Source organism: Geotrypetes seraphini, chromosome 2 (assembly GCF_902459505.1).
Source record: "Geotrypetes seraphini chromosome 2, aGeoSer1.1, whole genome shotgun sequence".
Lineage (NCBI taxonomy): Eukaryota > Metazoa > Chordata > Amphibia > Gymnophiona > Dermophiidae > Geotrypetes > Geotrypetes seraphini.
Window position 1 is genome coordinate 331,616,414 of NC_047085.1, and position 20,611 is coordinate 331,637,024.

The 20,611-nt window shown below is 38.6% G+C and overlaps 1 protein-coding gene across 5 annotated transcripts in view; it reads right to left on the reverse strand.

The window, feature by feature from the left end:
- Positions 1 to 20,611, reverse strand: part of ELMO1 (engulfment and cell motility 1) — a 668,619-nt gene that overhangs the window by 40,788 nt on the left and 607,220 nt on the right. For 4 of the 5 annotated variants that reach the window (XM_033930221.1, XM_033930218.1, XM_033930220.1 and 1 more), the window contains 2 exons: positions 8,518 to 8,681; positions 6,331 to 6,443 (listed from right to left, as the gene is read on the reverse strand). In XM_033930221.1, coding sequence (XP_033786112.1) covers positions 6,331 to 6,443; positions 8,518 to 8,681 — 277 coding nt within the window. Of the gene's footprint in view, positions 1 to 4,321; positions 5,907 to 6,330; positions 6,444 to 8,517; positions 8,682 to 20,611 lie in introns of those variants that run through there. The other variant, XM_033930223.1, reaches the window with a different exon arrangement.

A 20,611-nucleotide genomic window follows, 5' to 3' on the forward strand; every position in this document is an offset into this window, starting at 1 on the left:
AGATTAATGAAGCATGAGATTAAAATGCATTGGATTGGAAAAGATCCCCTCTTGTGACCTTTTTATAATGCTTGTTTAAATTAGCTAAGAGACATGGTAAAGATCTCTATCCTTTCACTGGAAAAAAACATTTTTCTAGTGGAAAGATAACTAACCCACTATCTGAGGAAGGCAGCTTGTCAGCCTTGAAAGCTTGTGTCTTTAAACATTCATTAAACTTGTAAAGGTATCATCTCTCCCCAATTATTTTGTTCATTTTCTTTTAATTAATTTTCATTCTAGGTACACTATGTTCTATAACTTATCTCACAAAATAAAAAATTAATTCACTCAGTTTATAAAACAGCAAGAACAAAAAAAGGGCATGGAATAATTCATTTTCTAAAAATATTAAATACAAATTTATTAAAGTGCAAATAGATCAAAAGGTGTTTTAAAGGTGCAGAACACACTAAAACAATTCATCTGTCCATAACAATTACAATCATTTTGTAATATTAGCATAGCCATCTAAAAACAAACAGCAACAATATATACCCCTATAAGAGGCTGTGCTTTGCTTATATGAGAGCTTCATCAGAAAGTAAATTCTAGATTGTGGTTTCCATGGCTTTTATGCTTTGGATACTTTGGTTTATAAAACAATGCCATCAAATATATAGGAAACAGCATGGTACATTCTCTAGGGCAAAGGTTCTCAACAGTCATCAGGACAACCAAGTCAGTCCGGTTTCAAGATATCCATAATGAATATATGAGATAAATCTGTATGCAGTGTCTCCACAGTACAAAAATTTATCTCATGCACATTTGTTTGTTTAGTTTTTTTTTCCCATCCTCCCAGAAGAGCCCAGAATAGGTTACAAATTCAGGCCCAAATTTCAGCCTGCCTTTCCGACATTGCCGCTTGGATGTCTCGCCACCATCTCAAACTGAATATGAACTCCTTATCTTTCCACCTAAACCCGCCTCCCTCTCTCACCGTTCTCTATTTCTGTGATTTCTGTGGATAATGCTATCCTCTTCCCTGTCTCGCCAGCTCGCAACCTTGGGGTGATCTTTGACTCCTCTCTCTCTTTCTCTGCTCAGATCCAAGAAACTGCCAAATCCTGTCGCTTCCTCCTCTATAATATTACCAAAATCCATTGTCTTCTCTCTGAACACACTACCAAAACCCTTGTCCACGCTCTCGTCACCTCGCGCTTAGACTGCTGCAACGTACTTCTCTCGGGCCTCCCTCTTCAATCCGTCTCTAGCCTCTTCAATCTGTTCAAAATGCTGCTGCGCGACTCATATTCTGTGAGAGCCACTATTAGAAACATAGAAACATAGAAAATGACGGCAGAAAAGGGCTATAGCCCACCAAGTCTGCCCATTCCAATTAGCCTCCCCCCCCCCCGAGTTCACTCCCTTAGAGATCCCACATGAGTATCCCATTTCTTCTTAAAATCGGTCACGCTGCTGGCCTCAATCACCTGCAGTGGGAGTCCATTCCAACAATCCACCACTCTCTCGGTGAAAAAGTACTTCCTGGAGTTGCTATGAAATTTCCCTCCTCTGATTTTCAGCGGATGCCCTCTGGTTGTCGAGGGTCCCATGAGACAGAAGATATTATCTTCCGACTCGATACGTCCCGTGATGTATTTGTACGTTTCAATCATGTCTCCCCGTTCTCTTCTTTCCTCAAGTGAGTACAGCCGCAATTTTTTTTAGTCTTTCTTCGTACGTGAGATCCTTGAGCCCCAGGACCATCCTGGTCGCCATTCACTGAACTGACTCGATCCTCAGTATGTCCTTACGGTAGTGTGGTCTCCAGAACTGAACACAGTACTCCAAGTGAGGCCTCACCATGGATCTGTACAACGGCATCATGACTTCAGGTCTCCTGCTGACAAATCCTCTACGGATACAACCTATCATCTGTCTTGCCCTGGAGGAAGCCTTCTCCACTTGATTGGCAGCCTTCATGTCCTAACTAATAATCACTCCTAGATCGCGTTCTGCCTTGGTCTCAACTAAGGTCTCACCATTCAGTACATAATTTCTGCGCGGATTTTTCTTTCCCAGGTGCATCACCTTGCATTTTTTAGCATTGAAGCTTAACTGCCAAGTAGTTGACCATCCTTCCAGCAGCCGTAGATCGTGTGTCATATTATCAAGTAATAAGCTTTTGCCTATTATGTTGCAAAGTTTGGCGTCGTCAGCGAATAGTGCTACCCTTCCTTTAAGTCCTTGTGTCATATCTCTTATGAATAAATTGAATAGAATTGGGCCCAGGACCGAGCCCTGCGGCACCCCACTGATCACGCTTGACGCCTTGGATGGGGTACCGTTCACCACCACCCTCTGAAGTCTACCGCTTAGCCAATCTCCAACCCATGCAGTTAGAGTGCTTCCTAATCCTATCGATTTCAATTTGTTCAATAGCCTTCTGTGTGGGACGCTATCAAATGCTTTACTGAAGTCCAAATATACCACGTCCAGTGACTCTCTGGCATCCAGTTGTCTAGTAACCCAGTCGAAAAAGCTAATCAGATTAGATTGGCAGGATCTACCCTGAGTGAACCCGTGTTGGTGGGGGTCTCGTAAGTTTTCTTCGTCCAGGATTATGTCAAGGTTCCGTTTGATCAGTGTTTCCATGAGTTTACACACTATAGACGTGAGACTCACTGGTCTGTAGTTTGCCGTCTCACATTACCCCTCTCCTCAAGTCGCTTCATTGACTCCCCGTCCATTTCCAAATACAGTTTAAACTCCTCTTGCTGACTTACAAGTGCGTTTGCTCTGAAGCCCCCCCAATATCTCTCCTGGCTTTTCTCCCCCTATGCTTCCCCCCATGATCTCCACTCATCATGCAAGCCCTTCTTATCTGTACCCTTCTCTTCCACTGCCAACTCCATCCCTTCTTTCTTGTGGCGCCGTATGCCTGGAACAGGCTTCCTGAATTAATATGTTGTGCTCTGTTCCTGACAGTGTTCAAATCCAAGCTAAAGGTCCACTTTTTTGAAACTGCTTTCAACTCTTAACTCCCACTCACTGCTGTCAGATACCTATACCCACTATAATCTCCCCCAACCATGAAATGTCCTGTATAAATTAGATTGTAAGCTCTTCTGAGCAGGAACTGCCTATTGTGTGTTAGAATGTACAGCACTACGTATGCCTTTCAGCGCTATAGAAATAATAAATAGTAGTAGTTTTTTCCCATCCTCCCAGAAGAACCCAGAATAGGTTACAAATTTTACATACACAGCGAGGGAACAATAATGAGACATTATAAACAGGTTGCACTAACATTTATTTATTCATTTATTTAGCCCATCCTCTCAAAAGAGCCCAGAACGAGTTACAAGAGTACATTCATAGTATAGTTAGGACAAACTTTAGTGAAAAATACAGATTTTACAGCATTTATAGTATAGACAAAGGGGTTTAGATTACAGTATAGATATAACATGCAAACTTAAAATACAGACTTAGTGGACATAAGGTGGATTAAATTGCAGCACATTCAGTGTAGATATCACATGGCAGTAAAATAGTTTTCTTAGTAAGTGGGTGCATGCTTGTTGTCAGAGAATGTAGTAGTAATATTTGTGGTGGCATGCGAGTATTAGTGAGATTCCGCTTGGAGTTTTTGGTTATGTCTTTGAGAGCCATCTGAAAGGGGTGTAGATGTTGGTCTTCAAGTAGCTGGGTTTGTAAAGAGGAAGGTTAAGTATGGGATTTAGTGATACTAGTTATATTGAGTTAGTTGTCTATAGTGTGTATGCTCTCAAAGAAGGGAGTTTCTAATTTTTTTCAGAATTTGTTGTAGAATGTTTCCATCCTAATGTTAGTTGGGAGGTTGTGAAATGCATTGACTGGTACCTTACAGTTTTGTAAAAATCTAATGCAATTTAGAAAGCTGCTTAAGACCCATCTGTTTGTGCAGGCTTTTCTAAGATAATATCCTGCATTTTTAAGTTAATATTCTATCTTCCGAATGCCATCATCTTTTGCAGGTAATTAGATCTGGTTTTCTTTATTATGAAGTAATGGTAGTAGATGAACGGCTGGGAGGTAATCTATAGGTTCAGATGATATACCGTATTTTTTGCTCCATAAGATGCTGTCAGTGCAGGATGGCTGCCTTTCTCCTTGCAGAGCGGAGCATAGGGCAGGAGTGCGACCTTTGTGCTTCCTGCCTGGTCCCGCTCTGCTCTATGACTGGCTTGCCATCAGTTCTCGTGATTTGCGAGAACTGACGGCAAGCCAATCACGGAGCGGAGCAGGACCAGGCAGGAAGCACAAAGGTCGCACTCCTGCCCTATGCTCCGCTCTGCAAGGAGCATAGGACAGGTACCGGGGGCTGCGGGCTTTGGACTTCCCAGCACCAGACGCATCTACATATAGAGGAGGAAACACCAAGAAAAATAATTTCCAAACCAAATTTTTTTTCTTGGTTTTTCCTCCTCTACAGGTGGGTGCGTCTTATGGTCCAGTGCATCTTATAGAGCGAAAAATACAGTAATCTTATGATTTTTTACTGATGTATGTGACTTTTTAAGATGTTCAAACCTGAATTGTGTATGTGATACTGTGAGACGCCTTGGACAAAGGTGAATTAGAAATGTTTTAAATAAATAAATAAAATAAAATAAATGCGTATGACATCTTTCTGCAATCAATTTGTGACCAGGAGATAATCACCTAGAGTCAATATTTCTATATCCTTGTGTCAAAAACCATTTATAGCCTCAGTGATTTACATTTAGGTTCTCAAGTATTTCTCCCTATCCCTATCACAATCTAACTAATGAACCAGGGCAATGGAGTATTAAGTGACTTGTCCAGGGTCACAAGGAGCAGCACTGGGCTTGAACCTGCAACCTCAGGGTACTGAGGCTGCAGCCCTAACCACTAGGCTACTCCTCACTCTTGATTCAATCCCCTTTTCTATCTTAATTAAGGTCCCTTTTTGTCAAGCTGTGGCAGAGCATTTTAGCGCGGACTGGTGAGGTAAATGCTCCGATGCTCATTGTGTTGGAACATTTACCTCACCAGCTTGCGCTAAAACGCTCTACTGCAGCTTGACAAAAGGGGGCCTAAGTGCAGTAAAGCATTTCCATTTTTGTGCAACTGCCTCTCAGATGTTTGGGCTTCCCCTGCCAGCTCTGCGCATGTGTGAGAGTCACTCTCACAGCCATCAATTGGACAGGAGAGACAGGGATTACGGCGAACCTCTGCATGAATCATTGCATGCAAAGTTTTTAGTGCATTAATAGCTCTTTTTGAATCAGCCAAAAAAATCAGATCGGAGCAGACTCGATCCTCTTAGTGCATTTTAGGCCTCAGTTTGCAAACTGGAAAGGTGGTCAAGTCTCAGCTACAGATGATTCCGCAGTTGAAGACATTCAAATAAATTTAATTTGGAAAAGGTTGTACATGCTTTGATTACCAGTAGATTGGATTACTGTAATTCACTTTTCCAAGGGTTAACTCAGATTAGCCTGAAGAGACTACAGTTGATTCAAGTCACAATGGCATGTTTAATATCTAGAAATAAAAAGACTGATTACATTTGTCCTGCTTTAGCTGAATTACATTGGTTGCCTGTTACAGTGAGAATTATATTTAAAATATTGTGCCTTGAGTACAAGTTTTTTTCAAATGGACTCTCCTAAATATCATTAAGATGTGACGCTTCAGCAAATGTCCTAATGCTCGCTACATTCATCTCAATGTTCTCTTCAACTTCCTTAATTAACTTCTGTTAAACTGACTTCAACTAGAAGATGAGCTTGTTATGGGGAACCTCTCTGCCATCAGAAATCAGTGGTATTAGTAGTTGTGTAGGTTTTTGTAAAGACTTAAAGACATGGTTCTTTAGTAACACCTTTGGAAGTTCTTAAAATTATGACGATCTAAAAAAAAAAAAAAACTTTTTAATTTTAATAATTGCTATGTTATGTTAAGCGGTATATCAATTCAATAAATAAAAAAATAATAAATTGGCACCAGCAGAATTTTCTGTTAAAAAACAATTTTAGTGAACAAAATGCATTTGGATCTCTTGTTTGTCCAATCATCACTTCCACATTTTATATTGCTTCTTTATCTACCTTACAACCAGAAATCGAGCAAAGGCAATATTAACTCCACTCTTTTCCCAAACCTCCTATTCCTTATTTAACTCTCAACTGTTCCAAAATGCATTGCCAAGCAAACTGACAACTTAGCTTATGACTCTTTTTTTTTTTTTTTACATCAGAATGTGAAAAACATAAATGGATGTGAAGATTTTTGTAAGGCCCTGTACATAAAGAAGTATCTGTAATTCTGTAGTACCTTGCCGTCGCCGGCTATTGAGTTTTCTAAAACAGGTTCCCTCAACAAGACGATTAAGGCGCTGTTGTTTAATCAACTCTAGGATTTCAGGCTGGATTTTCTCCTTTAGTTCCCTGAAGAAAAAAACAAAACAATATAACAAAGAAATAAAATCCCCTTTTACTAACATGAAATCATTTCAGTCACCGAGAAAATACTGTATTTCATCGTAACATGCTCCCCAATCATACATACAAAAAACTCCCTTAAATTTATTTATTTACAGTAGAATAAGTATTTATACAGTGTTGTCAATGTGCAGAATACATGACAATATAAATCACAAGTTTAAAGGTTCCCGATTACATTTCAAATTTGAGCAGATTAAGTGAGAGTGAAAAGTGAGGATTTCGCTTTTTCAGATTATGTGACAAACAAGGATATTACTTTTCACACATCCACAGAAGTGTTGTTTAATGGGCTAAAGAATTGTGACAAAGAGTGGCAAAACAGAATTATAACAAACATAGCATTAATTTCATTGCTCACACATTTCTTTGACTTTCAGCAATAAAGATTTTTCATTTACCGGGATCCCTCCTTCCCGTATCTTAGTTGGGGTGGGGGGTCTTCAGGCAGGAGGGGTTGGGCTTTCTCCTGCCCAATCCGATCGGGGGGGGGGGGGGGGTGAGGTCTTCGGGTGGATCAAGGCAGGAGAGATTGGCTACCTCTCCTGCCGTGATAGCCGATCACCCCTCTACCCGAACTGCCACAAACCGCGGCAGGAGAGATTGGGCATAATTAACATGTTAATCTCAGTCAGACAGGAGTATTTTGTATTTAAAGGTTTTTATACCATATCGATGCATTCCACATGGTTCTCTATCACTGAAGCATAGGAGAACTCGGACCCCTGAAGGAGTGTTTCTCCGAAACATGGACCATGTTGGGTCCGGTCTCCATATATAAGAGAGCCATCCTTTGGAAAACATCATTTTACCGACTTTCAATAAAAGTTCCTGCACCTTGTAGATTCCTCTCTGCAGTTATAAAGTAAACAAATGTACGAGGGTCATTTCATAAATAAGGCACATTTTTTTTAAAATTTACATGTTTTTTTTTTCAAGCATTTCTTTACAATCCTTCAATATAGTCTCCCTGCTTTGCAATGGCCGAGTCCCAATGTCTGGGAAGCTTCATTATTCCATCCAAGACACCATTTTCGTTCAGTTGCCGAATGGCTCGGGTACCGGCGGAAAAAGCTCTTCTAGAGATGCAAAATGATGTCCACGCATAGGTTGTTTCAACTTTGGAAAAAGGTAGAAGTCTGGTGAAATCATGTCTGGACTATAGGGAGCATGAGGTAACACCTCCCAGCAGTATTTGTGTAGTTTTTCAATGACGAGTGGAGAACTCCATCTTCCTCACAGCCCAAAACATTTCTACGAGCTCAATCAAAAGTCAAACAAATGATGATTTTTGCTTATGATCATGAAGGCATCATCATTACAGACAAAGTTCCATGTGAAAGAAGTATCACAGCAGTGTATTATGATTTTTTGCAAAAAATGCACAGAAAAATGCGCAAAGCCCAACCTCAGTTGCTCTTGGCTGGGCCACTCATTCTTCACGACAACGCTCACCGCACATAGGGAATTTTGGCATTGAAAAACTATGTGAATACGGCTGGGAGGTGTTACCTTATGCGCCCTACAACCTATGCGTGGACATCGTTTTGCATCTCTGGAAGAGCTTTTTTCTGCCGGTACCTGAGCCATTTGGCAACTGAACAAAAACGGTGTCTTGGACGGAATAATGAAGCTTCCCGGATGTTGGGACTCGGTCATTGCAAAGCAAGGAGACTATATTGAAGGATTGTAAAGAAATACTTGAAAAAAAATAATAAAACATGTAAATTAAAAAAACAAAACAGTGTGCATTATTTATGAAATGACCTTTATAATCAAGCAAATGAATGTGCAAAAGTGCTGAAATCAGTTTGTAGTATATAAAGAATGATGAGTTCCTAAAGGGATTGACAGATGACTCATTCAAATACTAGAATTCTACCATGGAAAAATGCTTACAATGGACTACAGCTCTTTCAGTAAGTATCTAACAGAAGGCATCGCTCTTAAAAGCTCATATCATATGTTGTTTACGTTTCATAATTATTCACAAAATTAAGGGCTTGATCACAATACTTACAGAATTGGACGTGATTGGAAGTCTTCCTGGTTCATTCTCTCAGACTGACGGATTTTCAGAATTTCTGTGTAGCTTAGATTTTGAAGTTTACTTTTGAACTGGTCCAATGAGCTAGGCTTGGTAGTCAGTGCTCTCATTATTTGCTCCTTCACCACCTGCATTACCTGAAATAGAAACAAGATTCACAAATCTAATATTTGTCTTTATATTGCTGTTTTTTTGGACCAGTAGCTTCCTTAATCTCCTTTGAGCTTCCCTCTGTATTAGGCTTGGTCCATACTAGGGTTTCATGCATTAAGCTAACAATTGTCGCTCAGCTGGGATAGTACCATGAAAAAGAAAATTAGTTCTGACAAGTGCAGTTTTAAAAATCTGATCCTGATTCAATTCTTTTCATCTTGTTAAGTCATACTTTCCAAATGCCTTCCAATGTCACCAATTCTCCCCTCCCTCCATTTTTCTATTATATTCATAGAGATGCTAAATCATACAATCATAAAGAACATGGTTAGGAAGAATCATTTTCAGAATCATTTCTGAGGATAAAACAGCATTCCAGCCATAAAAATATGCAATTTTACCTGGTGTTTCTGCATCTAAATGAACCCAAACATCTGTGTAAACTAAGCTGCGTGTATAAATATAAGCACATAATTTCCCTGGAGTAAGTTTTACATCGGAAGTACATGTATACTGAACATTCTGCAAAACTCACAGAGTGGATAATGTGCATGTACTTTCTGGGAGTAATCTTATAAAGGATTTTTCATAAGTAAATCCTGTTTTACATACTTAAAAATCCTCTTTAAAAATTTATCCTAGAGGGTATGAGTGCACAAATACACCCTATGATAAGGAGGCCTGTACTCATACACATTCTGGGCTGCAAAAATCCAGAAAGATAATAGTATAGGAGGCGAGGAACTTCTGTGCATGGAAGAAGAACGGGACTTAGGGGTGGTTGTGTCTGATGATCTCAAGGTGGATGGTGTGGAAGGGCAACCTGGATGGGCCATTTGGCTTTTATCTGCCACCATGTTTCTATGTTTGACATGCTTGGAAGCACAGTATGGGTGAGCCATGGGCAGAGTCATGATATACAGACATTCGTTATAATATAATATATGCAACTACATGTACACTTCATGTACTGCATATATTTGGTGTAAATGTATGCAGAAGCATTTTAGTTGTGATCCTGCAGCTTTTGTGCTCATATTTTACATAGACACACCATCATCTATGTGTCTTTAAAAAAATAGCCCCAAAATATGTGCCTAATTGGCCTCCCAACCTTACATTTTTCATGCATGTAGCCTAATAGTTAAAGCTACATGCATTAACTATTAGGCTACATGCAGTTCAGTTACCACTACAGCTCTTTGTGATATTGGGCAAGTCACTTAACCCTCCACTGACCCAGGTACAAGACAGATTGTGAGCCTACTAGGGACATAAAGTACCTGCATTTAATATATATGTATAAACTGCTTTGGTTGCACCCAATGAAAGGCATCAGTTCCATGACTCTACCCCTTTTACCCCTTTATACAGTTACTGAATTGCTTATAAGGATCACTTTGTTTTCTATTATAATTCATTAAGTTGGTAGAACGTGAAACCTTGATTTATAAGTTGTTAAATGGGAGGATGCACATGATAATTAATACAGACTAAATAGATCTTGTCTCAGTCTCAAATTATTTCCCCACAAGAACTGCCCCGTTAGAAATTATTATTAATTTGTTGTCTCTTTCTGTAGCATTCCCACCTCTCCGATCTCCTTTACAAAGTATGGTACTTGCACCAGCTGGTCTGTAAGTCTGCTCTTCAGTTTCTTCCAAGTAGTTTTCAAGATAATTACAGTGTGCATATTAGTGGGTTCTATCATCATCAATTTAAGATTCTTGATCTCATACAGAGAGCCTTAACCATTCTATTTGCTAATGTATTTCCATTTGTGCAGTTCAATCATCACAGGATTTCTGTTCTCCTAGTGTCACATGTACAGTTGGACTATAAATGATTTAGTGCCTTTTTTTCTATGTTGCCTTGACTGGAATGGGATGTGTTCTTATCTTTGTTGCAAAATGTTCTATATGAAATCTAGAGCTAAATTTGAAAAACTTTCTTTCTGTTTCAGTGAACTTTCAGCAAAGCCTAGGTCTTCGTGGATTTTTGGGGAAACTTGTCCACAGTCTTGTCTCCCCCTCCTGTCCCCCTCCTCTAGCCCTCTTTCCAATTGTGGGCTCCAAATCTCTCACTTTACTCCTATGTGATGTCCTGCTGTGCTCAAAGAGTTCTTTTTTCTTTTCTTATACACTGATTAGCATACCTGCCATTTCACTATGCCTATTCATAAGGATCACTAGTGAGCCTCACTTTAAACATGATGAATATATATAGGCATATCCTGAAAACCACACCTATTGGGAGATCTCAAGGACTGGAATTTGATCACGTCACACCACTCTTAAAGAATGCCCACTGGCTACCCATAAACCATAGAATAACTTACAAAATAGTCTTAATAACCTTTAAAGTCAAAATGTTCAAAGCCCCTCTATTCCTTGAAAAAATACTTACTCTTTATGCACCCTCGAGAACATTAAGATCAGAAGATAAACATCTTCTTTCAGTTCCCTCCTTAAGAACTGTTAATACCTGGCGGGACACTATTTTTTCGGTGACAGCCCCTCAAACTTGGAACTCATTGCCAATATATGTAAGAGAGAAACCCAATCTTGACAGATTTAAAGGAAAACTCAAATGTTTTCTTTTCAAAGACGCATTTGATATAAAAGCTACGAGATCATTATTTTAGATATGACCTAGTGTTATTTTATGTCTCTTTTCTTTACTTATTGTAGTTCTTCCCACTACTCTGTTTCATGATATAAACCGTTTGTCTATTGTTAAGTCTTTTGTCCACCTAAATAGATTGTTTTGTCATATACTATTTATTCATTTATTTTTAATTCTTTATTCATTTTTACATCAAATACATAGTGCAAACAGAAGAACAAATAAGTAATATAACATACTGCACTCTGTTCCAATCAAATAATATACAGTTATTAAATCCCACCTCCCAACCTCCCTCCCTCCCCCCTCCTCTTCTTTCCTTAAATTTACTATGATATCCCCTCTGTATAGAATAAATGTTTTCAAACTTATAAATTTGACATAAGGACTCCTACCAAAAACTATAATTCAAGTTATCCCAATTTTTCAGTATCATCTGCATGGCCACTCCTGTCATGATGAGGAGCAATTTATTCTGATTTGCATTTATAGGTTTCTTGGTTAACAATATCATTCCAAATAATACTATATCATATGATAGTGATAAAGTAACTTCCAAAATCGTAATAATTTGACCCCAAATGGTTTTCCAGAAGTTGAGTATCAAAGGACAATAATAAAGCAAATGATCCAACGTCCCTATATCAAAATGACAATGCCAGTATCTATTAGATTTAGAATTATCCAACCTCTGCAACCTAACCGGAGTCCAAAAAGATCTATGCAATAAGAAAAACCAAGTCTGTCTCATAGATGCTGAGGCTGTACATCTCATTCTCCAATTCCAAATTTGTGGCCATTGAGATGCATAAATCTGCTGCTTTGTTTCAATGCTCCAAATGTTTCTAAGACAAGTTTTTGTTTTTTTATTCAGAAGACCAGTTATTAATTTGTACCACTGGGCAGCCTGATGACCTAGGAAATCTGTCTGGAAGCATAGGAACAGCAAGCTATACTGATCTTTTAAGTTCTGCCATTCAGGGAACCCTTTCTGAATAGCCTGCTTCAACTTCAACCATTTAAATGTTTGAGACTTTGAAATACCAAAAGATTGTTACAGTCGTGAAAACTCAAGCATCTTTCCATTTGATATCACATCATCTAGCATACATAAACCTGCCTTCATCCAGTGCTTCTAGATAACTTTATATCCGCCAATTTGAATCTTGGAGTTTAACCATAGGGACTGGCACATGGATTGATGAATCAGAATTGGTGTTAAATTGTTTATGAATTTTAATTTTTCCCACATGGAAACTAAAATTCTATTGTCCTTATAGAGCCTGGGCATCTTTATACTCAACACATAACTCAAACGCAACTGAGACAGGAGTTGCCATTCCAAATATAGCCAATCCGGAAGATGCTGCAAAACTTCAGGAAGGATCCAATACATACCCTGCCTCATGATAAAAGCCTGGTGGTATCTATAGAAATTTGGAAAATTTACCCCACCCGCCTCAATTGGTTTCTGTAAAGTTAGTAAAGAAATTCTAGCCATTTTCCCCAGCCAAATAAATTTCATAAGGATACTATTTAACTTTTTATAAAATGACCCCTGAAAATATACTGGTAACATGCTCATTTGATAACAAACTACAGGAAGAATCATCATCTTTACAGTTTGGACTCTCCCCCACTAAGATAGTTGTAAAGGATTCCATTTACTGTCATCGTGTCTTCTATTGTTTTTTTAAATCATAATGCCTAAATACTTTGTTCCCTCTTCCTTCCAAAGAAAGGGGAATGCATCAAATAATCCTTTTGTGGCATGCACATTCAAAGGAAGAATCTCCGATTTACTCCAATTTATTTTGTATCCCAAGAATCTGCCAAATCATAGAAACAGAAAAAAGCAGCAGAAAAGGGCTATAGCCCACCAAGTCTGCCCATTCCAAGTATCCCCTCCCCTGAATTTACTTCTTTAAAGATCCCACGTGAGTATCCCATTTTCTCTTAAAATCCGTCACGCTGCTGGCCTTTATCACCTGGAGTGGGAGTCTGTTCCAATGATCCACTACTCTTTCGGTGAAGAAGTACTTCCTGGAGTCGCCATGAAACTTCCCTCCCCTGATTTTCAGAGAATGGTAGACTCAGGATTTCTCAAATGAAGTAAGATATCATCTGCATAAGCAGAGATTTTATATTCCTGACCTGTATAAGGAATTCCCTGTATCTCCTCTGCCTGTTGAATGGCCAATAACAAGGGTTCCAGAACTATATCAAACAGCAAAGGAGATAATAGACAACCCTGCCTAACTCCCCTCTCCATACAAAAACGTTCTGAGAAGACATTGTTAATATACAATCTGGCAAAAGGGGAGCTATACAAGGTTTGAATCATTTGAATAAAACCTGAACCTATCCCAAACCAATCCATTGCATGATACATGAAAGTCCATTCCACCCTATCAAAAGCCTTCTCCGCATCTAGAGACAGAAAAGGCCGGGTCATTCATTGTTTTTGACAAATTTAGCATATGAAATGCCAATCTGGTGTTACTGGAAGAATGTCGTTGAGCAACAAAACCCGTTTGGTGCATACCAATCATATAAGGGAGAGCCTAGACTAATCTTAAAGCTAATAGCTTAGCCAAAAGTTTTCCATCCACATTTATTTATTTTTTAATTTTGTACATAGCTTTGAAATTTTTTGATAATGTGATAAAAATCAAACTTTTATTAAACTTGAAACACTGAGCAAGCATCATAATGTTCCCTGAGATTCATAAACAATAATTGCCAACCATCTTATCAAAGAAATCACCTGGTGTTGTTGATGCACACTGTTCAACTTATTTCCCTTTTTGCACATAAATCCTTACTTAAGGGAACATTTACTAATGGCTTCAGCATGCATTAATGCTGTGTGCATGTGCTGGCTGCCACAGGGTTCATTTTAATCTTATAGTCCATGGGCTATCAGTGCTAATAAATGACCCCCATAATACATTTTAGCACTTGCCCAGTTAGACCAGCAAAAATCTGGCACTGAGCACTAATGCTTGGCTTTCTAACATTGCATTATTCTTCTCATTTGTCTTGATAAGCACTAACTCATTGAGCATAATATACATTTTTAAAGTTATACTAAAATGCTGAGAAATGTTGATATATAAAACCAAAGAATTAAAAGAATGCAAATGTCTTCATCGTCATTGACCTAGGTGGCAATTTTCCAGGTGACAATTGGTGGATGGTAATTGTCCGGTAGGAACTGTCCAGGTGGTTACTGATCTAGAACCCTGAGCCTCATTATCCCTTTCTGAATACATGGAACTTGGTAGAGGAGTCTGGTGGTTAGCGCAGTGGCCAGAAAACCTGGGTTCAATTTCCACTGCAGCTCCTTGTGAGTCTGGGAAGACACTTAACTCTTCATTATCCCTTCAGGCACTCAACAAGTACCTATAAATAATATGTAAACCACATTGATTGTAACCACAGAAAGGCAGTATTATCAAATCCCATCATCTTTCTCCTGCAATCACCAACTGGAAAGAAGTAAGGCGACTTTTGAACATGTTTAGACTGTGATGTTAACATTTGTTAACATTTCAGTCATCACAGCAGGACTGCCTTGAGCTGGAAATGCACCCTGTGCAACAAGCCCTCTTGAGCTACTGTCCCGTTTACTGAGTCACAACCAAGCCTCAATTTTGGAGCCACTGTCTCCCTTGCGCCCTGTGCAGCTGCATCTGCTCACACATAGCTCACTACGGCCCTGCATCACAGGGCCTCATTTAAATAGCTCAAAAACACTTGCATTGTTCTGTGCCTTAGGAACTGAATGGGAAAGGTGAAGAAAATAGAAAAATACTATATCATTTATGGTTGAAAACCCCTCAAACACAGCACTTGAAGGAAATGCACAGAGCATTATGGTCCTGGCCTCTTTCTCTATTTTGAAGGGTATTTTATGAGTGAATCTAACATATTGGTCAGCTCTCTTGCTGGATTCAAAGTCAGTCTGAAAACGTACCTTTTTGAGGCTGCTTTTAAAATTTAAACCTATTAATCCTACAGATGGCTTCCCTTCCCTGTCCACAGGCTCCCCTAGAGGGACTCTCACTAGGCCTCATTTCTTGTAACTGGCCCTATTGTCTTAACCTACAGGTCCTATCTCTTGTCTAGACTGTAAGCTCCAAACAAGGACTGTCTATCATATGCATTTTGTAAAGCACTAAGTATACCTGCAAGGACTATACAAATAACAAAATTACAGCAGTAACAATAAAATACTTTTATTTTGGCCTATTTGCATTAGCATGCATTTATTCACTTTTAAATTCATTATTCTGCCAATTACACAGTACCCTCCATTATGGTTACTGCTTTGTCTAGTTTTATGTCATCAGCAGACTGTAAGAGAACACCAAGTCAGGCTTTTCCAAGTTCAGTGCACAAAGGCTGCATATATAAGCCAGATTTTCAGGATATCCCTAATGACTGTGCATGAGACAGATTTGTTATGTTAAATGGGGTCTTATATTCCGCCAAATCTTCCAGAGTGGAGTTCAAGGTGGGTTACATCAACTGTTACATAAGAGTAAACATATAAGTTTAAAAATGTGGTTAGACTTCTAACATAGTGGTTATGCTGTATGCATGACAATTTTTCATATCATCGAGTTAGTTATACAATTGCACGCCCTCTATCTTCACTGTACACAAATCAGCCTTATACATATCCATTACAGATATCCTGAAAATTGTGCCTATCTGCAGTTCTGGAGGATTTAACTTGGACAAGCCTGTTGTAACCAATCACCTCCATATTAACATATATACTGAAAGGCAATGAACAATCAAAACAAATTACTAAACTAGTCAGAGTGACAGTCATAGATTATTATATTAAGATTCAACCATTTAACCATTTTATTCATCCAGCTACGCTTTTTTATTCATTCCCTTTTTTATTTTATGAAGCAGTTGCTGCTAAATAATGACAAATGTTTTTTTGCATGCACATTTTCCTTCCTTTCTCATAGAAAATAAAACTAGGTAACTTTGTCAAGATCGGCTTTAAATTTGCTTAGCTACGTGATCGATAACCTCTTTGTGTGAAGCTCCAGGATTTCTGAAAGATGTTAAACATGATGCTCTGTGGTTATCGAGTTTAGATTTTATAAGTGGATGCTGCATTGGCAATGGGGTAACCTTTTGAAAACACACCTAATCTAATCAATTCTGTAAATACCAGAAATAATGATTTAACAATGATAGCCTCAGATTCCTAAAGCAACAAAAGGTAAATTGCATCTGAACCTGGCATTTTGTTTGTATTGATTTTGTACATGTTTCTTTTCCTCTTCTGAAGTCTGACAAATCTCTTTTAAAATGCCAATGTAGCACGGCTCCCTTTTCTATTTAGTGAAAGTGATTTTTTTTTTCCAGTGAATACTGATGAAAAAACTCATTTTGAATCTTTGATTTCTCCACAGCTCTTATGTTATGCCTTTCTGTTTCCTCAAAGGGACCCCCGGTAGGCCTACGTAGAGTATTTTGTTACAGCTGTATTTATGGAACCATTCTGATTAGTGTTGCTACCTTTTGTAATTTTTTCCTCTAACAAGTGCGCTTACTTGAAAACCTGCCTATACTGTGATGTGTTTTTCCTTTAATATGGCTGTCTCCCCGGCCCTTTTGGGTTTCCAGTTCAGTCAGAACTAGTGCTGGGATTCTGATGCCATGGACCTTCATTCACAAATATCCAGGAATTTAGCAAGTCACTGCCACCACTCATATTAATTCAGCAATAGCTATCTACCAAAACCAAACTATGGGTGATGAATGCAATCATTTAGGTACCACCCCTGAATAATAACCACATCTGCCTCCTTCCCTGGGGCTGTTAGTGTATGGTGCATTCTGTGAAGGTCCCAAAAAACCAGGTAGGCAGACTGCAAAATCCAATGCAAAGATCAGATAGCGCAACGATTAGGGTCAACCAGATATTTATCGGAGTACTACAACACTTGTATTAGTAAAAAAGCAATGCCCGACTATGGGCAGCATAAGGGCTAAAAAGACTGCACAAACCAAAACATGTTAGTAAACTAGTCGTAAATAATAAGCTTAAATCATTAATATGCATGATTTTAATTTAAATATATAAATCAAATATCACTACAACTAAAAGGTAGCATGGAATGTTGCTACTCTTTGGGTTTTTGCCAGGTACTAGTGACCTGGATTGGCCACCGTGAGGACAGGCTACTGGGCTAGATGGACCATTGATCTGACCCAGTTCCTGAGAACTGTCACCGGCAACAAGACATAATAATAATAATAATAATAACAGCTTATATACCGCAATGCCGTGAAGTTCTATGCGGTTTACAAAAAATTAAGCAAAGGTACAAACTGACTGACTTCAAGAGGGGAAGAGGAAAGAGAAGTAATTAGACAGGAAATTCATTGTTGAGGAGAAAAGTGATCAAAAGGACAGTAGGTCGCTATTGAGAGGAAAGAGATAAGTGGATCAGTTGTCAAGATGTTTTAGGAACAGGTGTGTTTTTAGACGTTTCCTAAATTCCTCATAAGTAGAGGGCGAAAGTAATTGTTCTAGGTCTTTACCCCATGATGCTGCTTGGTGTGAGAGAAGGAATTCATGGTGTTTTTTCAGTTTGCAACCTCTCACTGGGGGGAAACGAAGTTGGAATGTGAACTTCTCTTGTGTCTGTTGGTTGAGAAGGAGAAAAGGTCAGTAATGTATTTGGGGGCAAGTCCGTGTAATGCTTTAAAGCAGAAACTGGCAAATTTGAACTTTACGCGTGCCTTCATCGGCAGCCAATGTAGCTGCCGGTAGTAGGGTGTCACGTGGTCAAATTTTTTTAGTCCAAAGATTAGTCTGACTGCCGCATTCTGCAACAGTTGTAGGCGTCGCATATTTTTTTGGGAAATTGCCAAATAGGCGATGTTACAGTAGTCAAGCAGGCTTAGTACGAGGGATTGGACTAGGATTCTAAAAACCGATGTAACAAAATAAGCTTTAAGGGATCTGAGTTTCCAGAGACATGGATGCATCACTTCGACCCGGCGAACAAAAGACAAAGCATGATGAAGTAAAAGAAGTGGTGCTCACCTGGCTTCGGGAGCAGCCAATAAACTTCTCTGCAGGAATTACATTGCATTACATTAGTGATTTATATTCCGCTTGTACGTTACGAAGTGCAGAAGCTAGTTTAACAATACAACAAATGTGTCATCTTGCATGGGGACTATGTGGAAAAGTGATATGTTCAGTTGCTCACAGTTACTTCTATTAAAGCTGTTAAATGTATTTTACCTTTACTTTTTGATTTATCCTCCTATATGTTTGCACTATTCTGTCATAGAGATATTACTATTATACTGTATGTACTATCTTGTGAATGGGATTATAGCATTTTTATTATTTTTGTACATTGCCTAAGTATGATTGACATATAATAGATGCCACATTTTTAGGCATCAGTTAGAAACCAGCTCTAACTTTATTATTATTAAATTTTTAATATACGGTCTGAAAGTTATCAAAGTGATATACATTCAGGTACGTATTTTTTCTGCACCTGGAAGACTCACAATCTAATTTATATATTTTGACACCAAGGGAAAAACCTTCCAACTTGTAGTCCATTTAGATTAACTTCTTCCCTGTAACATGTTACTGTTTTAATAATATTTTTTAACAGTCCTCTTCTCTTATTGTCCTAGGGAGACCCTTGAGTTAGCACTGCTATAGTGCGAAACATGTCATGTCGGGTTAGACTCCCAGATGTTGGCTGATGGAATAAAAGCTAAGCACAAAAGCCATTTTATTAAAAAACTAAGAACAAAATTATTTATTGGATAAGATGAAAACCACGGAGAACATAAATAACACTAAAAAAAGGTGGTAAAAAATGCATTAAAAAATACATACTGGCAGCCAATGATGAGGTGCCACGTAATTCTTCCCGCAGTTTAAGAATTAATACAGCGTTGGAGTGGTGGGGCTGAGGCTTCCTTTAATGTATATAAATACATAATGGGACTTTTCTTATATGCCTAGGTTCATTTGATGTGATTGGCATTGTGTGAGTAGGCTTAGGTGAAAGAGATATTGAGAATTACATGCCATTGATTTTTGAAGACTGTTTTAATAACAGCAGCAAAAACATCCTCAAAGTTTGAGTATTTCTGCGTGTAATAATTGCAAAAGTGCACCAGCACAATGCTAGCTTCTTACAGGGAGCAAATGATCTTGAGGGGGCAGAAATTTAATTGCTTGAAGGATCTAAAGAACATAAGAATTGCCATACTGGGACAGACTGAAAGTCCATCAAGCCCACCATCCTGTTTCCAACAGTGGCCAACCCTGGTCCCAAGTGTACCTAGTTAGATCTCAAGTAGTAAAACAGATTTTATGCTGCTTATCCTAGGAATAAGCAGTGAATTTCCCAAATCGGAGATTATTCTATTTTCTTATATCATAACAGGATATACAGGAACCTTTAACAACATACAGCATTAATGTACTGTACAAGCTAAAATTAATTTGTGTCTACAAAGAAGGATTTATACAAATAGTACACTTCAGTTAAAGAAGCACAAGGCCTCTACTTTTGTTTAATGTTGAATGGTTCATAATAGGCGTTTTTCAAATCATGCTTTAGACACACTGCCTGTCAAAAGCAATACATTTTTAATTTAACATTTCCTGTTTTAGAAGCGCTTCAGGGCAGAAGAGGGTTTTTTTCCTAAATCGTTGTATAATTCAAATTCGAATTTTAGCAGAACAAAAATGCTGAAATTATTTTCTCTGTAGGTAGCTCTGGCTGCATAAAGAACCTTAAAAAAGTAGTTTATAGCCATCAAATATGTTCTGGCCAGTAGTATTTGATGAGAATAGAGTTATCGAGTACCACTGTGCGTTATTCATTCATATAATCATTTCTCTTTAAGTACAGCAATTCAGAACATATGACTACTTAAACTGGATTTGGGTTTACAGCACTTTACCTCATTATCATATTTGGGTTAACAGCGTAATCAGTTCAGAGAGAACTCCTCCATAAGCCACTGATCTGAGAAAAGTTTTGAAAACTGCAAATTACCGTATTTTCACGCATATAACGCTCACGTTATACGTGTTTTTACAAACCGTGCATAACCTTGAGCGGTATACGCGTGAGCGCGTTGTACAAATTTTTTTTTACATAGTTCCCCCCCCAACGTCCGATTCACCCTCCCCGCAGGACCGCTCGCACCCCCACCCCGAAGGACCGCTCGCACGCACCCGCACCCCCACCCCGAAGGACCG